Source organism: Pungitius pungitius, chromosome 6 (genome assembly GCF_949316345.1).
Source record: "Pungitius pungitius chromosome 6, fPunPun2.1, whole genome shotgun sequence".
NCBI classification, from domain to species: domain Eukaryota; kingdom Metazoa; phylum Chordata; class Actinopteri; order Perciformes; family Gasterosteidae; genus Pungitius; species Pungitius pungitius.
This window is the reverse complement of record NC_084905.1, coordinates 14,817,080-14,840,651: the sequence shown is the minus strand read 5'-3', so window position 1 is coordinate 14,840,651 and position 23,572 is coordinate 14,817,080. Positions and strand designations below refer to the sequence as shown.

At 42.7% G+C, this 23,572-nt stretch overlaps 3 protein-coding genes across 3 annotated transcripts; 1 reads left to right on the top strand and 2 right to left on the bottom strand.

Moving 5' to 3' along the window:
• Positions 1-15: 15 nt before the first annotated feature.
• LOC119195447 (long-chain fatty acid transport protein 2-like) lies at positions 16-5,413 on the bottom strand. Its single transcript, XM_037450366.2, has 10 exons — positions 4,830-5,413; positions 3,881-4,081; positions 3,640-3,795; positions 3,304-3,428; positions 3,014-3,208; positions 2,827-2,917; positions 2,261-2,459; positions 2,076-2,173; positions 1,571-1,701; positions 16-1,490 (listed from the first exon to the last, which is right to left on the bottom strand). Exons 1-10 carry the CDS (start codon positions 5,287-5,289, stop codon positions 1,323-1,325), a joined length of 1,824 nt encoding a protein of 607 aa, XP_037306263.2. The 5' UTR covers positions 5,290-5,413; the 3' UTR covers positions 16-1,322.
• A 601-nt stretch (positions 5,414-6,014) lies between these two features.
• cep152 (centrosomal protein 152) lies at positions 6,015-18,036 on the bottom strand. Its single transcript, XM_037452544.2, has 29 exons — positions 17,545-18,036; positions 17,224-17,338; positions 15,682-15,791; positions 15,529-15,589; positions 15,118-15,438; positions 14,867-15,017; positions 14,343-14,483; positions 13,768-13,907; positions 13,257-13,457; positions 13,030-13,177; positions 12,794-12,885; positions 12,523-12,686; positions 12,162-12,363; positions 11,747-11,851; positions 11,523-11,653; positions 11,303-11,431; positions 11,112-11,217; positions 10,681-10,866; positions 10,339-10,599; positions 10,071-10,202; positions 9,317-9,967; positions 8,986-9,061; positions 8,802-8,861; positions 8,394-8,501; positions 8,236-8,320; positions 7,925-8,007; positions 7,382-7,538; positions 7,190-7,293; positions 6,015-7,102 (listed from the first exon to the last, which is right to left on the bottom strand). Exons 2-29 carry the CDS (start codon positions 17,308-17,310, stop codon positions 6,465-6,467), a joined length of 4,830 nt encoding a protein of 1,609 aa, XP_037308441.2. The 5' UTR covers positions 17,311-17,338; positions 17,545-18,036; the 3' UTR covers positions 6,015-6,464.
• Positions 18,037-18,900: 864 nt separating this feature from the next.
• On the top strand, positions 18,901-22,893 carry galk2 (galactokinase 2). The gene is made up of 10 exons (XM_037452654.2): positions 18,901-19,196; positions 19,286-19,374; positions 19,633-19,756; positions 19,848-19,941; positions 20,031-20,177; positions 20,378-20,476; positions 20,704-20,856; positions 21,415-21,625; positions 21,929-22,130; positions 22,292-22,893. The coding sequence occupies exons 1-10, from the start codon at positions 19,147-19,149 to the stop codon at positions 22,497-22,499; spliced, it is 1,377 nt and encodes a 458-aa protein (XP_037308551.2). The 5' UTR covers positions 18,901-19,146; the 3' UTR covers positions 22,500-22,893.
• The last annotated feature ends 679 nt before the right edge of the window (positions 22,894-23,572 follow it).

Genomic DNA, 23,572 nt, shown 5'->3' with positions numbered 1-23,572 from the left:
CCCGGGCGGGGGGCGGGGCTTCCCTTGGTGTGTACGTTATGCGCGTGTTGTGTGACACAACCTGTTTCTATTCAACTTTGAGAGAAGTCATTAAAATGAAGGAAAAAAAACTGACGCCATTGAGGGAACCTCCACCTGCGCCGAACTTTTCCCTGCAGCTCACTTCAACCTTTTACAGGACACGAAGTAATCCCCCACGTAACTGCAACTGGCGACCCAAATCCTAATATTCAGTCGGCGCAGGCGGTGGGCGTGACCCTCTGAGGCGGAGCGGTGTTTGTCTGCTTAGTCGTGATGCACGCGGGCACGCGCGCCCACGCGTGCACGGACGGCCATAGGTCAGAAATGCTGAGATGTTCTTTTGTAGGTCAGAATATTGTAGAAATTGCCATCTGCCAGAACTCTGCATGCGGCTTCAAATAGCTCATTTGGAAAATATGAAATGTAAAACTATGTAAATAGGGTGTAAATGATAAATACGGGGTATGAGGGGCTCAAAATAATTTACACGACAAAAATAACTTTAGATTCAGGATACATAAAAGAAAAAGAAACATTGCTCAGTCTGTTATAAGTGGAGCCACATTTGTGTGCACAGTGGAAGGGTCGGACTACTCAGCTTTAAGCAAACAATAAATATTAATTACTAAACGTGTGCCTCTGTTTGCTACAATCATATTTCATACGAGCACAGATAGTAAATTCTAATCAAAAATAGGAGCAGTATTGATTGGAAATATCTGAAACAAATCATTTGACTGATATGTCTCAGCTCTGAAGAGGAGGAACCAAACAATAAATCTATTGTTTAGCAGGCCGATTCTCCACTGAGGATAGCCTCCACACACCAGAGTGGAACACAACAAGATGCCACTTTTTGAATAAGGAGCTCAGAGCTGAACTGAATTCACAACAAAACAACACTTTTGACTCAATCAAATGGGAAGTAGAACTTTATTCTTTAATTTAACAACAAAAACATTAGCATATGTTGAATAAAATAATGCGCTCCACATGTGATGGAGTAATACTTTCATTTGAAAAAAAACAGTGTGGTTAACAATAGCAGCTACATCCTTTACAAAGAAAACAGTATATGCTGCATTCCATACAAGTTTTTAAATAGAGTTTTGAATGACCTTTCTATTGTTGAGCGTTTAATTCTCAATAAATCATTTTATTCATGGTTGGTCGGGTAACTCTTCTTCATCATCATCATCATCATCCCCTCATCTTTGTGCTTGGTAACGATAAAGACGTTTTAAGTTTAGTGTGCTGGCAGAACACTAGCTGCGTTTCCTTAACAGGCGACAAACTACTCTTTACATTTTGATCTCGCCTGAGTTGAAAGTGTCCACCGTGAGGGGGACATAATTCTTCTCTTTTTCATCCAGGAAGTAGAGCGGGTCAGTCACTCGATTTGGGTTAAAACCCTCCTCCACCAGCTTCCCCTTCAAAAGCTTAAAGGTGCCTGTAACCTCCATGGAGGTCTGTAATCATGGTAAAATAAGTGGTTAGTGGTTTTTACAAGATGCTTTGTAAAAAAAAAAAAGGACTAAAATAAAATTACCTGAATCCTTATGAAACGTGGCCTTGCGTAGGAAGGCAGGAAGTTTTCAACATGTTTAAAAACAACCGTGGGCTCAAATGTCTGTTCATCACTTAAAATAACAGCAGCCATTCCAGCTCTCCCCTCCAGACCTGGAAAGTTCAATCAGAAGAAAAACATGTTCCTGATTTAAACACACTTTTAAACCCAACCAGTGCAGAGGTTATATCAGCTTGTTGGCACGTGGTTGATTTGATAGTCAAATCAATGCATTCTGGGAAATGTAGGATCCATTGATGTTAGAGCTTAACAGATCAGAGGGACCAATGGAGTAGGTTGGAATATATACAAGATGCACAGAAAGCCAAGAATAAGAGTCTTGAATCTCATTGAACATCTGCTTCACAGACCAGTCCGGTTGCACTTTGTCAAAAAGACATTCTTCAAAATAAAATATACATATATTTTTTTTTTAAGTCTCTCTGCAGCCTGCAACCAAGAGCAGAGGATGTATGGAGGGTACTACCTGGCACTTCGACTCCATACACGTTGGCTTCTTTAATACAGTCAGCCAGCATGAGGATGTCTGCTACCTCATTTGTTGCCACGTTCTCTCCTTTCCATCTATAAAAAATAATAACAATAACTTGAAGGCTGAAAGCAAAGCTTAAAAAATACATTTAAAAAACTGTCACTGAAAGATGAACCCACCTGAAAGTGTCTCCAACCCGATCATGAAAGTAGAAGAAACCATCTGCATCGGTGCGCAGAAGGTCTCCAGTGTTAACGTACGAGTCTCCTTTCTTGAGGACGTCATGCAGCACCTTCTTCTCCGTTTGCTGCAGGTCTCCCGCGTAGCCAGCGAATGGAGAAATGGCTGATATCAGAGACACCAGAAGTCCAGGTTCTCCTGGAGATAAACAAGGATTGAGCTCAAGTTAACACAGCATCTCTAACATGACAACTCTGTTCATAATAAATGTGTGCATGTTAGAGTTTAACCAGCTCCTTCCTTCCCTTAAATCATTTAATTATGTTTCGAATGGGTTATTATTGTGAATTATTTAAATTATATTTCTCATTATTTTGCTTTTCGTTACCAGGGATAAATTAGTTTTAATGTTGAATTCAATTTACTGTATTTATTATTATATTTACCGACAAGTCAGATAAAAGGACATTAAGTCCAATAAAAACTTTAAATAAACCAAAAAAAGAAAATGAAGGCCATATTCTCTGTGTTGTCAGTGGTAGCAAACACCCAGGAAGTAACGCACCTTTGGAAACCTCGATGCACAATCCAGAAGAATCCCTCACGGGCCTTTCTGCTTCTACATCAAATTTGATCACAGCGTACGGAAAAAAACACTGCAAGACAAAAAAAAAAAATAGAAAATAGGAAATTCAAAACACGGATTAATGACTGACAGGTTGAACTTGATAGCGGTAGAAACGGTCTTTTACCTTATAGAGGAAGGTGTCTCGGCCGATAGCGCCGACCTTGCCGCTGTAATTCGCCAAAGATAAATTCCCGTCGGTTGCTCCATAGAGCTCCACGATTTTAACATTTCCGAAGCGGCTCACAAAGTCCCTCCAGACATCGGCCCGGATCCCGTTTCCCACTGCGAGCCTCACTTTGTGACTCCGATCGTTTGGTTTCTGTCGGGAGGAACCAAACCGCTTTAATGGTTTGATATTCCCGGTGGCTTTTAATGGGAATGCTGCATTGCAGTTAGTGCTTTGACACACGGTACCTTTGTTGTGTTGCAGAGGTAACGCATGGTTTCTCCTATGTACCCGATGACAGTGACGTCATATTTTCTGCAGTCATCCCAGAACTGAGATGTTGAAAACTTACTTCTCAAAGCCATTGTGGAACCTAAAAAGAGCACAAACGTACCAAACGGTCGTCAAAGTCAAAAGGAAATAATAGTCCTGGAGAAGTTTACATTTATTTTACAACGTTTGGTCAAGTTTTATATCAAAGCTGCTTGTTTCATAACTACAATATTTGTTTGTTGTGTCAATGCATATAATCTTAAGATTGATATCCAAACAGGGGTTAAAAAAATGGCCCAAAGCGCGCTCACCTCTCTCAATAGTTGCACCGAATGCCATGAAGCCGGAGAAGTGATAAAGAGGGAGGCTAACGTAGAACACATCGTCAGATTTCAGCCCTAATATACCGAAAAGGAAAGACCCGGCCCACAGTTTGGCCTGAGTGACCACCGCTGCTTTGGGAAGACCTGTTGAAAGAGAAGCCAAAAGGGTACATAGGAAACATTTCCTTTACTGTTAATCCCTGAATTTTTAACACCTGCAGTACCTCACCTGTTGTCCCTGAAGTGAATACGTAGAGTGTTGGACTGAAATGTGAGCGTAAATCTTTGGGCAGCGGCTCAGAAGAAGCCCGGCTCATTTGGTCTTTGAAGCTCTTAACGTGTGCAGTTCCCGCCGTGTCAGCCATGATGAAAACCGTGACCTGCTGGTCCACCAGGCTGGGCAGGATCTCCTCCACAGCATCCTGCAGCTCTGCAAAGGAAAGCAAATCAACACAAGGCTGAGTGTAACCTTATTTTCTACATTTTTAATTGTCAAATCCAATATTCATCTTAATATTCACTTATCCTATTAAATAATTGTTTGTTCACACATCATTCTATTCCGTATACGTATTCTTAGATCAACAGATCCTGCTCCTTTGATGAAGGCAAATGGTTAATATGGCAGAGATTAACCTTTTGAGCCCCAGAGAGGTCACGGCCACTTTATATCTATTTGAGTATAAACTTTAACACTAACTTTAACAATCAACTTAAAAAGATTATGCAGAAAAAATGGAAATTAGGCATTTCTAAAAATGCATATTTGAAGTTTAAATGTTGAATAGGAGTGGATCGCCATGACATTGCACCTAATTTCCTAGACTGAAACACCAAAAGTATCCAAAGTATCGGAAATGACTAAATCACACTAAAATGTAGAATCCTCCAATAGGTGGTGGCATGTCACAGAGCAGATTCCTGCATTGCTAATCAGTAAAAAAAATAAATAGGAAAGCTTAAGGAAGTATCAAAAGTAAAAAGAAAAGAAAATGACTTTCACTTGGTTATATTACGATATTCATGTAGGATTTTCTAAATGCACCAATATCCATACATCACAGTTAAATAAACAACCATGTTTTAGCCCCAACTGATTATTATAAAGAGTTAACTCGGAATACATAACCTAACGCTGCACGTTACCCCCCCCCCCCCCGTTACCTGCGGACACCTACCTGCGGAGGCGAGCAGCACCGTGGCGCCGCTGCAGCGGAAGCAGTGCAGCAGCGGCTTGGCGCGGACGTTGTGGTTGAGCAGCGCCGCGGAGCAGCCGAGCTTCGACAGGCCGAGCCACAGCCACAGCAGCGCGGGCTCGTTGCGCAGGAACAGCGCCACCGTGTCGCCCCCTTTGACGTGGCCGCTCTGCAGCAGGCCGCGCGCGGCTCGGTTGCTGAGCGCGTCCGCGTCCCCGTAGCTGAAGGTCTCCTCTCTAAAGAGGACGAACGGCTTGTCTGGCTGCGCGTGCACCAATTCCGCGAACCGGTCCAGGAGGCGGTAGTTGGCCCGCGTGTACTTCACGACGCGGTTCCTACTTTTTATCCGGTCCCACACGAAGCGGGCGTCCTGCAAAAAGCGCCGGTGACGGAATAAAAAGGCCAAAAGTAGCCCGGCTGCCAGCGTCACCCACACGGCCATGATCACCTGTCGCCTGTGAGACCCAAGTGTCCCGCACGAAGTCTCAGGGGACTCCTCTTCTTTAAGGCCCAGGTCAGAAAGCAGCTCCACCCAGACCCAGTCTGTACTGAACTGAGACGGTGTTCCTCTGATAAACTGATCAGTCACAACAATGCAATCAATCCAGCATCAGGACAGTCTTTCCATTCAGTGGGAAGTTGATTTGGTTAGGTTTTAACAAAGTGTTCTCGCCTTCAACCATTAATGATAATGCTATCGCTTCTGGATTGAGTGGCAGCGTTCTACAGGTTAGGTCATGTGCCTCCTCAAAGGCTTTCCTCCTCGGATGTAGATGATCAGCTCAAAACACCTTGATTATTAGATGGCCCAGAACACCATGTGCCTCCAAGTGGAAGAGCACAGGCTCTGTCGTACTGAGGTAGAGTCGTTTTTCAAACTAGTGTAGAGAAAAAAATCTTTACAGCCATCATGTCAAGGGCAGGAAAATGTTACTTAAGTTTACTGCACTATTTACCAACCAACAAAAGCGACATCAGAAGAATAGCTGGAGAGACCGAGGGCCTTGATCTGCAAATTGAAGTATGGCTGCCTTTACTTTAAATAATCAAAAGTAATCTCTTGATATGAAAATACTTTTGCTGAAGAGGCTCCACTTTTTTGACAAATGAATGAATCCCTCTCAATATTCAATAAAATAAGATTTATTAAAACAAATTAAATCCATACGTTAAAAATATATGCACAGCACATTTCACCAACGCAATAAAAAATATTTAAAAACATTTAAAAAAAACAGATAATCTGAGATCCAACAGAGATTAAACAGAACTTTGCATATTCCTGAATCCTGATCTAGTACTTAGTGGAGGCTACAGGATATCAGTAAAAGTCACTGAAGATTACATTGCGCAGACTGTTGACCCTTTAAAACATGGAACACCACACAGAGGTTCGCCATCAACACTGGAAAAACTAAGTGATCTAATCAACTTTTTGCTTGCTTTCTCGTAGTCGGGAGAAATGATTACCTAGAAAAGCAAAAAGACAGAAAGCGTCTTGACTTTTGTTTCATCCTTAAAGTAAATAAGTGCCGCTTGCGATTCGTTAGCCATGTAAACGTTATTCACTGCTTTAGAGGCACTACTAACCCCTTGCATACCTGTCCCATCACTTCCTCATTTCTGCTGGTTGAAAGGACTGTCGAAGCCGCTGTCCTGCCGCCGCTGCCTCAGCTCAGAGAACAGAGGCCTGGAACCGGCCGCGTGCCGCTTCTCCCCCTCGGAGCCGGGGGGGGGCTCTCTGTGGGCGCTTATCGAGCTCCAGCTCTTTTGGGCGATTCCGTTATAGACGGTCAGGTCGGAGGCATCCGGGTCGCCGGACTCCCCCGAGGAGGAGGAGGAGGAGGAGGAGACGGAGAGGGGCGCGCCCGGCTCTACTCTCCCGCCCGAGCGGGAGGAAACCCGGAGGCCCGTGTCCGAGTCGCTGCTGGCGGCGCTGCACCCGCTCCGCGTCCCGTCTCTGGCGGCGGCCTCCCGGGCGAGGAAGGGCTTGCTGCGGCACTCGAGGACGCGGGGCTCCCTGCTTTTACTCCTCACGGTTCGGGGTTTCAGCGCTGCGTCCCCCGAGGCCTCGCCCTTCCCAGGCGGAGAGACGTCGTGGTGGCTCAAAAGTTTAGTCCTCGCTGGCAGTTTCTGCGCCGCGTCAGCGGGGGGTTTCTCCCTGTGGGGCCTCTCCTCCGGCCCCATGTCAGGGAGCGCGTCAAGTGTCGGCAGGTTCTTACTGAAACCCAAGTTTCTACCTGGAAGGCGGTCAGCTGTGGGCAAAGCGCAACAAAACCACCCGTCAATACAAAACACATTCCCACATTTGAAGTGGGGCATTTCTGCACAACGGGACTCACATTCTGAACTACAGGTCGTTCCAGATCTGCTTTTGAACGGCGTCTCCAGCACTTTAGCCATGGCGGCCAGCTTGCTTGCAGCAGTCATTATTTGTTTTTCAGCCCTGCAGGAGACAGAAAGCTGGACACAATTAGCCCGAGGAGCCCGGGGGAAGCAAGCAAACCAGTTCAGGACAATCGTGGTCCTCTTGCCCCGTCGTCTTTCCCGCGTCCTCCAGTAACTCCTGCAGACAGGTCAGATAGTAGCGCCGCATCTTTCTGGCCGTGTCCTGCCTCTCCCTCTGCACCTCCACGCGGATGGTTTCTGCCGCTCGCTCCCGACTCTCCTGGAGGTAACGCAGCATGTCCCCTGTCAAAAACAGACAAAGTTGGCAAATGAGTCACCCCACATTGACAAATCTGTCGATTCCCCATTCCTCGAAGGGCAATGGCCTCCAGCTCTACTCTAACCCTAACCTCATTCATATCAATAAACCTCATTTACAAGTTGAATCATTTTGTTTGAAATGGTATATTTACCGGTACATGAAAGAGATAAAGACTACATTTGATGTACAAATACATAAGCATGTACACCTTCATCAGATTCACAACCCAGGGCGTAAAAAATACATAGTATGACACATGACATAATAGCGTATATTTTGGTCGACACCGTTTACACTCTCTTTGCATTCTGGTGCTTCCAATATTTACAGAATATTTTAAATGGCATATTAAAAGATCAGAACCCACCTCTGATCTTTTCTACAGTCGTCAGATATTGCTGCTTCATCTCCTCAAGGCCTTGCTGAACATTTTGTTGGTGATCAGAACTTCTGTAATCAATAGAAATTAATTTTTTCCATAAATGTCTGAAAATAGAGTGCCGTAGATCAAATGGATGTGCCCCCTCAACACTGACCGCAAACTGGACATTGGTGTATTTACTTTTTTAAGCAACTAAGAACTGAAGCTTGAGGAATTTATTTAAACCTTAAATATTAAAAAAGTTCAAAATCCCAAAAAATTAAATAAATAAATACAATACAATCAAAAACACGAACCCTGAGGATTCTTTGGTGGACTTCACCTCCTCCAGGCTCTGCAGATGTCCCTCCTTTTCCTTTTGCAAGTTGCTTTCATGCTGATCTACAGGACAAAAATACATTGTTGACTTGATCTATTTACTGGTTTTAACGAACATTTAAGGTGTAATAAATACCTTTCAGATGCTGCATGGCGGTTTTGTGTTGGCGAACCGTGTGCTGGAGTTGACGACAGGCTTTCTCCAAGTGCCTCTGGAGCTCCTGGTTCTTCTTCTGCAGCTTACCTGAAAAAGGACAGATCGTTCCCATTATTAATCTAGATCATCTTGGAGCGAGTTACCTCGTTCCTGATACAACGGGGCCAGGCAGAGGTGACTTTCTTCTCTCCAGTGCTACGGGACTAGAGTCAAAAATGTCTCTTTTCAATGATCAAAAGCATTTTACTCAGGAGAAGTTCTGACTTCCATGTAGTCCCATTTCATTTGAGAAAAGAAAGCTGATATCTCCAAGAGGAGACAAATAGATTAATAATAAAAGTTAGAGGAAAAATAGCTTTCTAATTTTGGGGGGATTTCTCCCTTTACCTGAAGTCTCAGCGCACTCCTTCTTGCAGCAAACTTGCTCCTTCCTCTCCGACAAGAAACCTGGAAACCACAGAAATTATTGTCAAATATACTTCTTTATAGCCATGAGCTATAGCGTAATCCAAATAATGAATAATGCACATATTATTGAGTCGAGATTATTTCACAATGGGACATTACATACTTTGCATTTTGTCAATTTCTCTCTCGTGCTGCTCCTGCGTTTCTTTTAACACACGACTCAGTTTCTCCTCGTCCACCTGTGGGTCACAAATTAAAAGTATAATGTTTAAAGCTAATCATCAATACATTCTGTAGGGACTCGGAGGGACTGGAAGAAAGATATTAAACATGGTGTTACTAGTTGAAACGGCCAATGAATACAATTTCCACTTTTCAGTTTCTAGACATTTTCTCCTTTGACACAAAATGAATCATTGAGAAAAGCTCCTTGTCCTTAACAGTTACAAAAAGGAGTCATTTCATCTTAAGATGACAGAAAATAATGAACCCACTCTCTTCCACTGCTTCTTGGCCTGAGATACAGCTCTGTTCACAAGGTGTTTGCAGAATGCTTGGAGGATGTGAGTAACTCCGTCCTCTGATGTGGCCCCGCTGGTCCTCTTGGTGTCTTCAGTCCCCTGCTGATCTGCTTCGGGACACCCGAGCAGCTGTGCCTGGACCTCTGCAAGAGCAGCGTGCAGCTCTGCTAGCAATTCATCTCTAAACTGCTTTCTCAGAGCCGCCTCCTTCTCCGCGTGCTGACATCTCAACTCCTCCTCTCGGGCCACCAGCGTCTGTTGCAGCTTGGCCTCCATCTGCTGGAGCAGCTCCTTCTCGCGGAGGGCGGCATCCTCTCTGGCCTGCTGCAACGCCTGCTCCAGCTTTTCCCGCTGCTCTTGCAACTTGCTTTGGTAAACCTGCTCGCTGCGGACCTGTGTGACGGAGATCTCCTGTTTCTCTCGGTTCCAGGCTGCTCTGGCTCCGGCCAGCTCGGCCTTCAGCAGGATGGCCTGCTCTCTCCTCTCCCGCTCCAGCTGACTCCGGAGAGAGGCCGCCTCCTCTTGGAGGTCCTCCACCCTCTGCGTCCCAGAGCTCTCCTCCTCCAGCTGGTTCTTGTGCTTGTTATACCACTGCTCCTCTGCCTCCTTCAGGGCCTGGGACACCTGGCACGTTTACATAGAGAAATATACATTATCAGAAAAAGAAAAACATATTATCCAAAAAGAAAAACAGTCGATAGGAGTGACCTTTATAGTAATATCATACTCGTTGCTCAGTATTTTTTTCATGTAGTTCTTCCCACTTCTCCCGCTCTCTTTGGAGAGAGGTTTGGTATTCTGGTAATGAAGTCAAATCCTCGATCCAGCGATTGTAGGCCCTGGTTACTGCACCTTCAACCTGCACCAATACATAATCATTTGTTAATCATTAAGTAGCTGAGAAATCTAAAAAGTGGAAGGACAGGTGTGATGAAACCAGAATTGGCATCTGAGGCACGTTTGGCCAACTAGCACAAGTATTGTTAATAACTGACCTGTTTGGCCATTTCCTCTAGGTGTTTCTCGAGGAGCCCTCTCTGGGCTTGTTTCCTGGCTTCTTCCACAGCTTTGCGTTTTACTTTGTCAGCCTCCAGCTCCAGCTGCTGTTTCTGGGCACTGAGCCTGGAGTCGAGCTCCTCCACAGTAACTGTCACACTGCCGGCCTGAATCTCATCTGCCTGACAGGCTGCCTCAGCAGTCTCTTTATGTTCATCTCTATTGGCCTCTTCCAGTCTCTGCTCCCAGGTCTTCTCCATCTGCACAGAAGCAGTAGATCCCGTTTTAAGATCCCCCTTAGCGAGTTGGGGGAGCTGGACAGTGACTGCAGGAACTCCTACCTTTTGCAGTTCCTCCTCCCAAGCAGCCTTGGCCGAGGCTACCTGAGAATTCACTTGCTTCTGGATCTCAGTCTGCTTTTCTTTGGACCACAGAGCTTGGAGCTGGTTTATTGAGACCTGATGCTGAGCCTCAAGCTCAGCCCTAAGCTTCTCCACAGCTGCGTCGCTCTCTTTGATCGTCTTTTGCTGGGAATAAAATTGAAATAAATCACTCCCAGTCCACAGGTAATCCTTTGTTGGATAAAGTCCACTTCAGCAGTGAGAAATCGGTCCAGTTGAAGTCAACAGACTCACCATGACAATAACAATAAACACTGAACAGCTCCAAATATACATTGGTATTATAATTTTTTGTATTTTTCAAATCTGTTGATGTCTCTTATAATGGTTTGTGCAACTTGCTCTGGTATTGTAAACATATTTTAATTTACTCTGATCACAGCCTCCTCCTTGCCAAGCATGTCCTTCTCCTTGCAGACCGATATGTAACACTCCTGCACAGCCAGCATCTTATCATTGGCCTCAGACAGCTGGGTCCTGGGAAGTAGTAAGAAGTACTTCGTTAATCAGCTGCAGGGTTTCTATGTAATAACTATTTTCAGCGACCTGGCAGAGGACTTACTGTAACTGTTGGACCAGTTTCTGGTGCTGTGCAGTCAGCTGTTCAACCTGCGCATCGTGATCGAGCATGAGCTCCGTTCTGACCCGATCCACCACGTCGTCCCGGTACTGCTGATGAATCCGCTCAGCTCTCCACAAGGAACAGAAACGTGTATATGATACAACGACCATGATAATATAAGACTAAGACAACATATTATTTTCCTCTTCCATGCCCTTACCTCTCAGTAGACTCCTGCTTTTCTTGGTCAAGTTCCTGGATCATCTCCCTCATCTTGATGCAAAGCTCCAAATTGGCAGACCTCACCGTTTCCTCACTCTGTTTCAGCTCCATATTCTTCTGTTCTAAGACCTAGTTAGAAGTTTGGATAGACCACCACCCGGATTTTAGTAGATGGTCTAGATACAAAATTAACATAATACATTTGATGATTCTTCAACCCACCTCCACTTGTTCCTGCAAGTGTTGTTTGTCTTGCAGTAGTTTTGCAAACTCCTTCGAAGACTCTCCATTTATGTCCAGATGTTTCATCAGGCTGGTCTCTCTTGCCTGTGAACACAATTATTATTATTTTAACTCAATCACCTTTTATTCACGTGTCAGTTTATCGTACACGTACACTCGTCTTTTTAAGCTGGAGGGTTTTAGTATGAAACATGCATGGATGTAATTTTCTAACTCTATATATTCCATTTGTGTCATATGTGAACACATGCATATTTTTTTCCATTCCTGTTTAATCAGCATGAAATCAGATTGGAGAATCTACAGGAATTTAAATAGAATAATATCTACCCGCCAGTTCAACCACTGCCGTTTTAAATAGTGTATCTCTGGTCATGTGGTGGGCAGTCCTTACCGAGGAGCAGAGTTTGGCTTCATCCAACTGGGTCTGCAGCTCCATCAATCGACTCTGACTGAGCTGGAGCTCCTCCTGCAGCTGACTCATCTTCTGCCGCTTCCCCTTTAAACTGCCCAGGCAGCGTTGCATCTCCACTCGCAGCAGCCGCAAAGCTTCATCTTTGGGCAGCTTGGAGTCCGACATGTGAGCCAGGACAGCACTGACCAAACAGGGGTGAAAGTTATATTTGGATTGATGGCAGTGGGGGGGTGAATGAGACATTTCCAGTTGACACAGTAAACACTAGCACTTATGGCAGCATGAATACACGCAGTCATTGTAATGAAGACAACGGCTCGGCTCTATAGCCATGACGTACCTGTGAAGCAAGCCATTTTTCCTGTTTGCTTTTTTTAATCCTAAATCCACACAGGAGTCAGACAGCTGGTTCTCCCACTCACTGCTCGGGTCTACTGCAATAACACCGTGTTTCACAGCCGACTCGTACAGAGTGATCTGCTCCTTCAAGTCAGACAGATCCTCCTTTGGAATAAAAATGTAAAATTTAAATGGATTTTTAAATGGATAAAGTTTAGGTACATCCTTTTTGAGTACTAATGTTTTCAGAGTAGTAACATCAGAGGTTCAACCTGCAAGACTTTGTTCATGTTTTCAGACAGCGCTTTGGCGGATTGAGCCTGTTGTAGTTTGATCTGCATCTGACTCATCTCCTGCACTGAACCTGAAGTGAAAAGGATTCGATTGAATTTAGCAATTTAAAAAAAAGCAGACATAGTTGCTACTTAATCCTTTGTGTTTTCCTCTCAATGTACTTTCAGCAAGCCCTTTAGAAACAAAGAGGTGGTTGAAGCCCACAGTCTCTCACTTGTCTCCAGTAGCTTGGCACATTGTTGTTGACTCTCCTCCAGACGCTGAGTGAGGGTGTTGACCACGCGAGCTCTCTCCAGTTGCTCTTCTTCTCTCTGGTGCTCGAGTTGCTTCACCTGCTCTCGTAGCCTCTGACCAACATCGATCTGAAAACAACAATACAGGAATTTACCATGTATGTAGGGGACTGAACCAAAATCCTCCTGAGACGGAAGCGCCACAGACCTTTTCATTCAGAGCTTGTGAGGTCGAGTCCAGCTTCTGCTGTAGTGTCAACACTGCATTCTCGTGCTGCTCCTTCATGACAGACAGGTCTCTGTCGTGCTGCTGCCTCGTCCTGGACAGCGTGTCAGAGCGACACAGTTCCAACATCTGCTGCTTCATGCTGTCCACTGCAGCTTCTGCCACCCTCTGCCTCTTCAAGTTCTGCAGGTCAAACAAAAGAAAACCGCTGACTGGACCAATAAAATATGAATCTCATATCATAGGTTCCAACGAAGATGTTAATGATGTCTGTATGTTGCAGAAAACAACACAAGCACTTTAGAGTTGTTAAACCCAACATTTCAATGTGGCCTTTACATTATTTCATACATGATTTTTTATTCTATAGAACTCACACTAATTTTGAATGAACTGAATAAATCCTGTATGCTATTTATACACTTTTTTTAACAGACTGTCTCATATAGAACTTAAAAGTATTAGTAAAAGTGAGTAAGACCGCAGAACTTACCTCCTGGTCTTTCTCAGTTAGAACCTGCAGTTGCTGCTCCATTGCTTTTACTTTGGATTGCATTTGAATGTCTCTCTCCTTGGCATGTTCAACTAGTTGAACTGATTCCTTTAGACTCACTGCTAGGCCATCTTTTTCATCTATTGATAGAAAATACGATTATAAGCCCACAAGCAGAAAGAAAAGGCCAGTTCATTGGTGGCTAGTGCAACAACCACAAGAGGGCGTATATCCACAAGTAACTGAAAACATGGCCTTTTTATTTCCTTCAATCAATGCTACAATTTCATAAGATAACAAGTCATTTTACTTATAATGACTTATAAAAAAAACAACTTCAAAAAATAAAACATTTTCACGGCATCTTAGATGAAGATTAAATCAAGTTTTCAGTCTTAATTTGACTGATTTACTTACTTTACTTTTAGCTTTTAAATGCATGTAACAATTTTTTTTTAAACAATGTAGAGCACCAATACATTTAAATCCATAGTGACAAAAAACAGTATTCTCACTTTATTAAACGTGGGTGGTGTACCCCTCATTTCAAAAGCAAAAAACTGGGTCAAACACACCTTTGGCAATTGCAAACTGATGCTCAATATATCTCATATTACGCCTCGAATCCTCCAGTTTTCGCTCCAAGTCCTCAATTTGCCTCTGCTGAGCCTTGTTTAAAATCTGCAGCTGGGCAAGCTGCTCTTTATCAGCAGTTTCTGCAACACAACATTTAAATTCAACACATTCATTGTTTATCCTTTATTAAAACTGTGGGCAGATTCACATTTTCAGCAATGTAATTTTAAAGGGCGTATGTTGTAAAATACCAGATTAAGCATTACTTTGAGCTAGTGAATAAAATGTAATTTGTCTACTATGGTCTTCAAAACAACCACGGTTTAGCAGATAAAAAAAGTGTGTTGCTAAATGGCAAAACACACCACAAAACAATACTTTGGATTATTCAATTTGATAACTTTGTTTCCCCAGTACAGGAAATGCCTACCTTTAGTTTCATTGGAACGGGGGTCACTTTTCAAGTATTCACTGTACTCCGGGGATATTAACAGAAAAAATGAATAATAACCCTAAGACTCACGTTGTGTCGAGTCAAGGAATTCTCTTTGCAGATGGTCAAATTGATCTTCCTGTTGAACGGCCTGTGAGGTAAACATTTTGGGCTGATGGGCGGGTAGGTGGGGATTGTAGTTGGCCTGAAGCTGATCCTTCCCTCCGTCCAACGCTCCACACTTTAAAGACAAAACACAGTGCCTTTTAAATACTAACATGCAAGATACTGCAAGAACATTTGTGTTAAAAAAATAGAGCAGCCATAAAACCTTTACTCACTTGAAATTGGTCCCTGCCGTTGTTATGATGCCCGTAGTTTTGGACGTCTCTGCGTCCTTCTTGTCCATTATACGGGACAGCGTTATTAGTGCCGTGAGGATACGGTCTAGACTTGTTCTCGTCTGTGCAAAAATCATTGGTGTCTGTAGATTTTTCAGAGCCAATGCTGGTGTATGTATAATCTCCCTGGCTGAACTGATGATCCGGGTTCCAGGCATTATGCAGAGGTCCACTTTGAGGGTAATGTCGATTGGTCTGAACAGCTCCATCCTCGTAAGCGTACTCATCGTGGGAGTGTTGATCGTGGCCAACTTCTCGCTTCTTCAGGAGGACAATGACAGTAATAGGGATGCTTTTCACAGAACGTTCGGAAAACAAATATTGAGCATTGAAAAGCACCTAGCTACCTACCTGTTCATGAGAAGCTGGTCTGGAGTGGTCTGACCATTGCTGAGTCCATGCGGACTGTGGGCTGAGTGAAGAGGACAACAAAGGGTTCACAACACGCCCACATTTCTCAAACCTGAGATGACCAGCGTCAGCCGGCAGCAACACATGTTTTACCTGTTGCCAGTGTTTTTATGGCTGCAAGTAGTGTACTCTAGCTCTGGGGAGGAGGAGTCTACGCTGTCCTCCAACATGTCATCGGGCAGGTCGGTGAGCAATTTGTGTAGCTGCGGAAAAAGAGCACAGGGAAATGATTCACCGAGGTTGCTCGGTAACAGCGTAATAAAGTGATGCAGGTAGGAAAAAAAAACAGCAAAGAAAACACTGACAGCCAGAGACACAGATGACACCAAAAATTCTATTGTCCCCAAAGGACTGAGGCTCAGGGTAGCCCATAAAAGTGATCATAAGCATTTATGTTTTGATACTGATCCATTTTAAGCATATAATAAATAATAAAAGTCTTTTGTTATAAAAAAATTGTCATGTTATAATGTGACGTTTAATCAGTAACAAAGCTAATCCTAATATATTTATTTATTTATTTTGGTCCACAGAATCAAATTGAGAACCAAAGCAGTGAGATATGATTCTCTCAAATCAACCTCTTCCTCAGTAACCAACAGACCACATTTCTTTACAACCCGCCATGAGTGATAGAACAAGCAGCACCAGCCGGACTTACTTCCCACAAGGACCGATGTATATTCCTCAAATCCTCCACTGTGTCCTCAACCAAAGGACCCATGTTATCCCGCTGACGCATTTAACAAAAGAGGCACCTCTGCTTCAGCAGTGAAGTCACATGGTAACGTCCTAAACTAATCCTTCTGCAGCGATGACCGTCTATGTGAAACATCCAAAACGTGCATGGCATTTTGTTGGCCAAGGCTCCCTGCAGTATTCCGGTGTTTTTTTGCTCCAAAAGAACTCCATTGTTTAGGAAAAACATATAGCAAGGTTAACTGGAGCAGAAACATTCCAATTACCGGCGGCAAACAGTTTCCACTTGATCAACTTGTGTGAACAGGCTATACCAAAGAAAAAAAAGGATCCATTAGAGAATAAATAAACAGAATCCTTTTACTTTAAGTATTGAAGTATTGAACTGGTAATACATCAATTAATGGTTTCCGTTCGATTGCTTCAGTTAGTCCGCGAGCACAAGAGGAGCAAAGCACAGGCCGAGACTCAGAGACTAACTTAAATGGAGAGAAAGGAGGGAAAGCACAGGACAGAGCTGGTTCGTGTCTGACACACCTGGAAGGAGCCAATAATAGCTCAGGTTAATAGTGCAACAGATTGTAGGCGTGAACTAAAACGCCTTTCTAGCTGAGAAGCCGGCGGTGCTTTTGAAATTCAACAGACCACGCATGCGCCTCAGGAGAAATAACAACAATAATAATAACTAAACAACTAAGGACCTGACAAATGTAACGTTAATGCTCAAAGGGAAAATAACTGTCATATTTCTAAGGTTATGATCATTGTGTTATCGCTAAAGCGGAGATGCCTACAGGACTACAAACACCACAAGTGACTGGTTTATGATCCATGGCATGGCCTAGATAGTTTAATTAGGTCGTCAGTCGTGATGGATATATGTGTCGTGTTACCGTTTCCAAAATCACAGCAACGTCACAATGTCTCGGGTAATACCTCTTGTTCTCTTGCATAGTCCTCTGGGTCGTATTCTTCTTCATCGTGCTGGGTTTGAAGAGCAGCACTGTCAAAATCAATAGACATGATGCAGAAGCTGTTGGTGTACGGTGCCCTGTGAAAAGATGTGCAGAAACAAACTTAGGGTGGAAATCGCGAACAATCTGGAGAATATTTGTTACGTGTGATAATGGTTTTAACACATGTTAACGTTAACGCTTGTTATGGTCGATGTTCATATTCAAGGCACAACTTAATGTTAGCTCAAAGTTAAAAGCACTCATAGGAACCCGTGTAAACAAACACAACATTTTAGCTTACCTGTCGGCATGAATGGGTTCTTTTGTTGAGTTACGCTTTCCGTTATGTAAGAGACGTTATCGGCTTAAGTTGCCAAACTACTAGCCACATTCACGTTAGGTAACGTTAATAATGTTTACAGTGCAAAGAAGCAAAGTAAGCTAGCTTAGCGGTAACTAAAGTCATGTTAGCAACGACCCGGAAAACCCTTAAAAACGGCTTGCCCAACGCCGCGAATACATTTGATCAAGCATTCGTTGTATCTCATGGCAAGTTAGTACCAGTTAACGTGTAATTTAGCCGAGCACTGGCGTTAAAAGTTGTTAGTAACATTTAATTTACTAAGCTAGCAAACTCCGGCGAGGAGGTCGGACGTCCTCTTTAAAGACTCGCCCACTTCAAAACTCGCGCGCATTATCAGCGCCGAACCTCTGCGGCTGTTAATAGAGAACTCACGGACTACTTTCAATATTTATGCACTATATACATTATTTTACTACAGAATATTATTAGTCAAATATAAATTCACAATACAACGTTACATATTTATATATAAAAAAGAAGAAAACATGATCAGTTGAACCTATTTTGTAAACATGTCTGTCCCTGCTGCCATTCCCGGAACTAGAAGCTATCCCCGCTTCCATGGTAACAGCACGTCTAGACTTATGGGAAATGTAGTCGCGGTGTTTTTCAGTACACACCTATGGTTTCTTGATTAATTACAATCCTTATTGTTGGTCACAGATATAAGCCTGGACTCACAACGCGTGGTCAGAGGTAAAATTATCAGAATTCGGGAAACAGGAAGTGCATAACCTCTTCATGGTCTCGAATAAGAGTGAAATTGCTTTAGTTTTCTTCCCAACGCAAATTATGTAGTATCTGTTGTAGGGCACATTAATGTTGTCTCACAAACAACGTCTATGGCGATACAGATCCTAGAGTTTCTCAAATCTAATATTCTAGTAAGCTTAAAGTAAAAATAACTGTTTTTCAAATCTAATATTATGTTCCCCTCTTGTGGTAAAATAATGACATGGCATTGGAGTCCTTTAGTGAAGTGCGAGTGATGTAACCATCTCTCCATCATCCTGCACTTCAAATTGGGGAAAATAATACATAAATTGCATAACTTTTCAGAAAAAAGAAAATCTAAAAGAGGAAAATAATACATGTATGTTTAAATGCAAGTTATAATCGTATTCGCAGCGCAAACATACAAACATGTGATACATTAGTGTGTCAACACTGTCAGCCAACCTTTTGTTTGTTTGTTACCCGAATCTTTAACGGAAATAGCGTATTTTGACGTCATTGTCCTACGATCCGTCGCATGCACGTGGACAAACCTCAGACCACGCCTCCTTTCCATCGGGCACTTCCGTGTTTTTGCTACTGTTTCCAGAACTGTTTCAGAATCAGCTTCGCTGTTGCCTACTGGAAATGAACTGAACCAAAGTCACGTTTTATAACTGATCCTAGCTCAGCGTTTCGGCATCCGGGATCAACGTATGAGTGTCAGCTGATCCTTTCCAGGATCTGCTGAGAATCGTGAACTATCCTGCTTTATATCAAGGAGTAATACATTGGTTTTTACGCATTGTTTTTAAAGAAGTCGAAATGGCCTCATTCCCACCCAAGTTGAAGACTGAAATTACTTCTAATGAAAGGTGAGTAGCGGTAGTACAAGATATGCAATGAGAGAAAACAACTGTGATACTTCCTTACTTCATTTCGTCATTGTCATTTTTTCATAAAGGCTCCAGAACTTGAAGAACACGTTCGAAACAAAGTATAGAGAATCTCCTCTATTCTATGCATGTGCACCTGGAAGGGTCAATCTAATAGGTAATTTCCATTTAACTATTTAGGTGACTCAACACAGTGAAATGTCATCTTGACACTGGTCTGATGTCGCTGTATTTGCCCGAGAAACAATATGCAAGAAGACATAAGTGACATTATGATAACGCTGACATTACTTGTAATTACTTTTTAAATGTTTCACTATTTATTCATTGGCCAATAAACTCAATTAAATGTTTGTATGTATTGTTAGATGACTAGCTTTGGCTAAGTATTATCTGTTTTTCAAATGTGTCATAGGAGAGCATATCGATTACTGTGGCTATTCTGTTCTTCCAATGGCCATTGAACAGAATATCCTTGCAGCTGTCTCAGTCAACAATTCAGAGACAATCGCACTGGCCAACACAAATCCTCTGTACAAGTAAGGCTTGAACACCCATTATCATTGTCAGATATTATCTATTAACTGCGTTGAGCTTAAAACACATGTGCATTATCATCCATGTGTGCAGGGATTTCACTGTGTCGTGTGCAGAGGACATTGCCATAGACAGAGCGAATCCAAAGTGGTACTATTACTTTCTCTGTGGAGTGAAAGGTATTCAGGTGAGCTGTTCTTCCTTCTTGACAAAGTCCAAGGGGTACTTCCTGCAAATCAACTGAAGTAAACTTTGCGCATGTGTTCTTTTGAACAGGAGAAGCTTGGTGGTGCTCCGTTAACGGGGATGTCGTGTGTCGTCGATGGAACTATTCCTCCGAGCTCCGGCCTCTCCAGTTCCAGTGCCTTAGTTTGTTGTGCCGGGCTCGTTGCAATGGAAGCCAATCAAAAGTCCCTCTCCAAGGTAAAACGGTCTTCAGTACAAGCATACAATTTCAAAACCCTGTATATATTCATGCAGAAAAAAGTGTGCTACCGTACAAGCAAACTATATTCCTGACATATAATTTACTTCACTTGAATGCACGTAGTAATTATCAGTGAGTATTTGTTATTTCAATTGTTCAATTAACCCCTTTTGTCATTATTTTCTAATTCCTCCAGGTGGCTCTGGCTGAGATTTGTACCAAAAGCGAGCGCTACATTGGCACAGAGGGAGGCGGCATGGACCAGTCCATCTCATTCCTGGCAGAGAGAGGAACTGTATGTTGTTTCATTCCAGTACATTTGCTGAAACAGGTGGTGCAAGTCAATCAGGGTCATTTGTTCATCGTAAATATTAATTCAAAAACTAATTGTCTCCATCAGAAATGTATTTTTTATGGATTTTTAAAGTATCTTATATGAATATTAAGTCAATATTAATTAATGATGCTGTTTTACCACTGCACCACATGTTTTATCACTTTTATTTGTTTTTCAATCATCAGGCAAAGCTGATAGAGTTCCAGCCTCTGAGGGCTACTGACGTCAAGCTCCCTGATGGCGCCGTGTTTGTCATCTCCAACTGCTGCGTTGAGATGAACAAAGCTGCTTCTTCTCACTTCAACATCCGTGTGGTGGAGTGTCGAATCGCCACAAAGGTCAATATCCTATTCCACACACAATTACATAAATCAAACGAACAGAGGGCACATCCCATTGGCAATTATATGTAGGCATGCCTTTTTTCAAGAAATAATCGACCAAACTGACTTGGAAGCAGTTATCTGTAGGATTGTGTGTGTTTTTAAATCCTGTCAACATAAATGTTTGATCCATAAACATTTTGAAAACACCTCCGTAATGTTTCTCTTTTAAAGCATTAAAGTTTGGTGCCATGAAGGGGAGGCACGGTACTAAAAGCTACAACATAAATATAATGGCTATGTAACTTCAGCATCATCAGTTATTGTGGAGTTATCTATTGACTCAAGCTGCACAATATCTCCTATTTTGAGTGGCACAATAACATTTTTGTTATTTTTTAAAATCTTTTTTAATACCACAATGCCGGGAGAAACAGCAGAGTAGGCTGCTTCATAACGATCAATTCTAATGATTGGCCTTCAGCAAATATATCTTTATATATCATTATAGTTCAAGGGAAGAGAGGCGTGAACTAATCTCACATTCCAATGTGTTGGCGGGTTTGGACTCAGATGCTGGCACAGGCGCAAGGTCTGGACTCCAGCAGGTTGCTGAAGCTGGTGCAGGTTCAGACTGAGCTGGAGGCCTCCCTGGAGGAGATGCTGGCTCTGGTGGACGAGGTGTTGCATCCTGAGCCCTACAGCCGAGAGGAGATCTGCAAGCAGCTCGGTGTCACCACTGAGCAGTTTTCATCAGAGCTGCTGAGCGCCAACACTCAGCACGGTGAGCGACAGAAACGTCTGTGTACTTCTACATCTCTGGACTGAATCATGTCCAATCTGTGGAAACAGATTCGTGAAGAGTTTAAATTGTAAACAATGCCAAATTTGATTTTTAGTTGCAGCCAAATGACTGTCATAAAAAAGGCAATACATTTCTTTATATCTAAAAAAAATAACATGATTAGTGAGCATCTCATAAAGAACAACAAATAGCTCAGTTGGGCATCCTCAAAAACAAGCCGGTTTGTTATGAACGCTCATTTGACCTGACATACACCCGCCCCTTCTTCTTCTCTTTTCTCAGTGACACATTTCAAGCTACACCAGCGAGCCAAGCATGTGTACGGTGAAGCTTCGCGGGTGCAGGCGTTTAAGAGCGTGTGCGACTCTGAGCCTGCCGATGCCGTACGGCTGCTGGGAGACCTTATGAACCAGAGCCACGCGAGCTGCAGAGACCTCTATGAGTGCAGCTGCCCTGAACTGGATACACTGGTGGACATCTGTCTGTGAGTACAGCTCACAGCATTTCCAGATTAAGAGGATGGATTGAAATAAAATTAGTAGCCAATGAAGTTATGAAAACCTAACCAATAAAAAAAAAGAGAACAACATATTTCTCTACTGAAATACTGACTTAACAGCTGCTTCTTGTATCTCCTGCGGACAGGAAGTCCGGGGCAGCGGGCTCCCGGCTGACGGGAGCCGGTTGGGGCGGCTGTGCTGTTTCCATGGTTCCTGTTGAGATGGTTGAGTCGTTCTTACGAGCGGTGAGCGAGGCCTTCTACCTCCACGATCCACGCAGAGCAGCGATGGAAAAACAGAGTTTGTTTGTGTCAAAGCCAGGCGGGGGAGCTGCGATTTTCCTCACAGAGTAGAATGCATTATCCATGTGTGTTTATGAAACATTCAAATGCTATAAATAATAATATAAATGATTTTTTTACATTTGATTCAGACGTCACTCACAGATGACTGTATTTTACTTGTCTTTGATTATTCTGGAATGTAATGGCTGAACATTGATAACAGTAAAGAATTGCTTTTTCCTAAGTGAATATACTAAAATTGGTGGTGTTTTTGTTTTGTGAAAGTTGTGTGAGACACGGCGCAATCAGCGTAAAAACGTCCTGATTAAGCTTGATGGTCTAAGGCAGATTGTAATGTACCACATGTAACTGCCGAATTCTGCATTTATCTCTCCAATGATTTTTATCATATCAGACCTCACACAGACAGCTTTTAGTTTTAACTCTTTCTGGTCAATCAACAAAAACTCAATAGATTCCATTTTTTTAGAGAGAAAAGATCACAGTGTTTGACAGATAAACAGAAAATTAAAACAAAGTGACTGTACAAGGGACCAAAATATTGATTTGTTAAAAAGCACCATAAAGTACATATTAAAAGGAGGCACAGTAAAATACACCATTAAAGATAAATAGATGATATATCTTAATGTACAGAACAACCTGTATTTTTTGGAGGTGAGTATTTAATATCCATTTTAAAGGACACATGTTTAAAGAATGAGAACTCCCCTTATGACAACATCTCCTCTGACGGCTGCCAGAGAACTGGCCTGCATGGGGCGCCATCACTCGCTAAAATCCATACTGAAGAATGGGGTTGAGGACAAAGTATAGTTTGGTACACCACACAACAAGTTATGCTGATTCATTGTGGTATGAAAAAAGTCTACAGTTATGCCTTTTAAATGCTATCAAACGTTATCCATGTGTGTTTAAAAAATACTATAATAATAATTATACTAATGTTATACAGAAAAGTGAAATATTAGGTTTAAAAATGTTCCAACTAAATTATGGCAGAAAATGTCATGGAATAAAAGTCAAAGCACATGTTAGATCAAAAAATGTTTTTAAGTTCAAATGTGCCATCAGGTTGAAAAAGTATTTTGAAAAATAACTCCAACCAGGATAATGTTATA

What these genes read in the sequence shown, in the direction of transcription:
- LOC119195447 (XM_037450366.2), bottom strand. Translation starts at nt 5,289, where the DNA reads ATGGCCGTGTGGGTGACGCTGGCAGCCGGGCTACTTTTGGCCTTTTTA. An exon ending in GAGACACCTTCCTCTATAAG is followed by an intron (nt 2,918 to 3,013) that starts GTAAAAGACCGT and finishes TTTGTCTTGCAG; the next exon opens with TGTTTTTTTCCGTACGCTGT. An exon ending in GTATGGAGTCGAAGTGCCAG is followed by an intron (nt 1,702 to 2,075) that starts GTAGTACCCTCC and finishes TGAACTTTCCAG; the next exon opens with GTCTGGAGGGGAGAGCTGGA.
- cep152 (XM_037452544.2), bottom strand. Translation starts at nt 17,310, where the DNA reads ATGTCTATTGATTTTGACAGTGCTGCTCTTCAAACCCAGCACGATGAA. An exon ending in TCCACCAAAGAATCCTCAGG is followed by an intron (nt 8,008 to 8,235) that starts GTTCGTGTTTTT and finishes TATTGATTACAG; the next exon opens with AAGTTCTGATCACCAACAAA. An exon ending in AACGACCTGTAGTTCAGAAT is followed by an intron (nt 7,103 to 7,189) that starts GTGAGTCCCGTT and finishes CTTTGCCCACAG; the next exon opens with CTGACCGCCTTCCAGGTAGA.
- galk2 (XM_037452654.2), top strand. Translation starts at nt 19,147, where the DNA reads ATGGCCTCATTCCCACCCAAGTTGAAGACTGAAATTACTTCTAATGAA. An exon ending in GAAATTACTTCTAATGAAAG is followed by an intron (nt 19,197 to 19,285) that starts GTGAGTAGCGGT and finishes TTTTTCATAAAG; the next exon opens with GCTCCAGAACTTGAAGAACA. An exon ending in GTGGAGTGAAAGGTATTCAG is followed by an intron (nt 19,942 to 20,030) that starts GTGAGCTGTTCT and finishes TCTTTTGAACAG; the next exon opens with GAGAAGCTTGGTGGTGCTCC.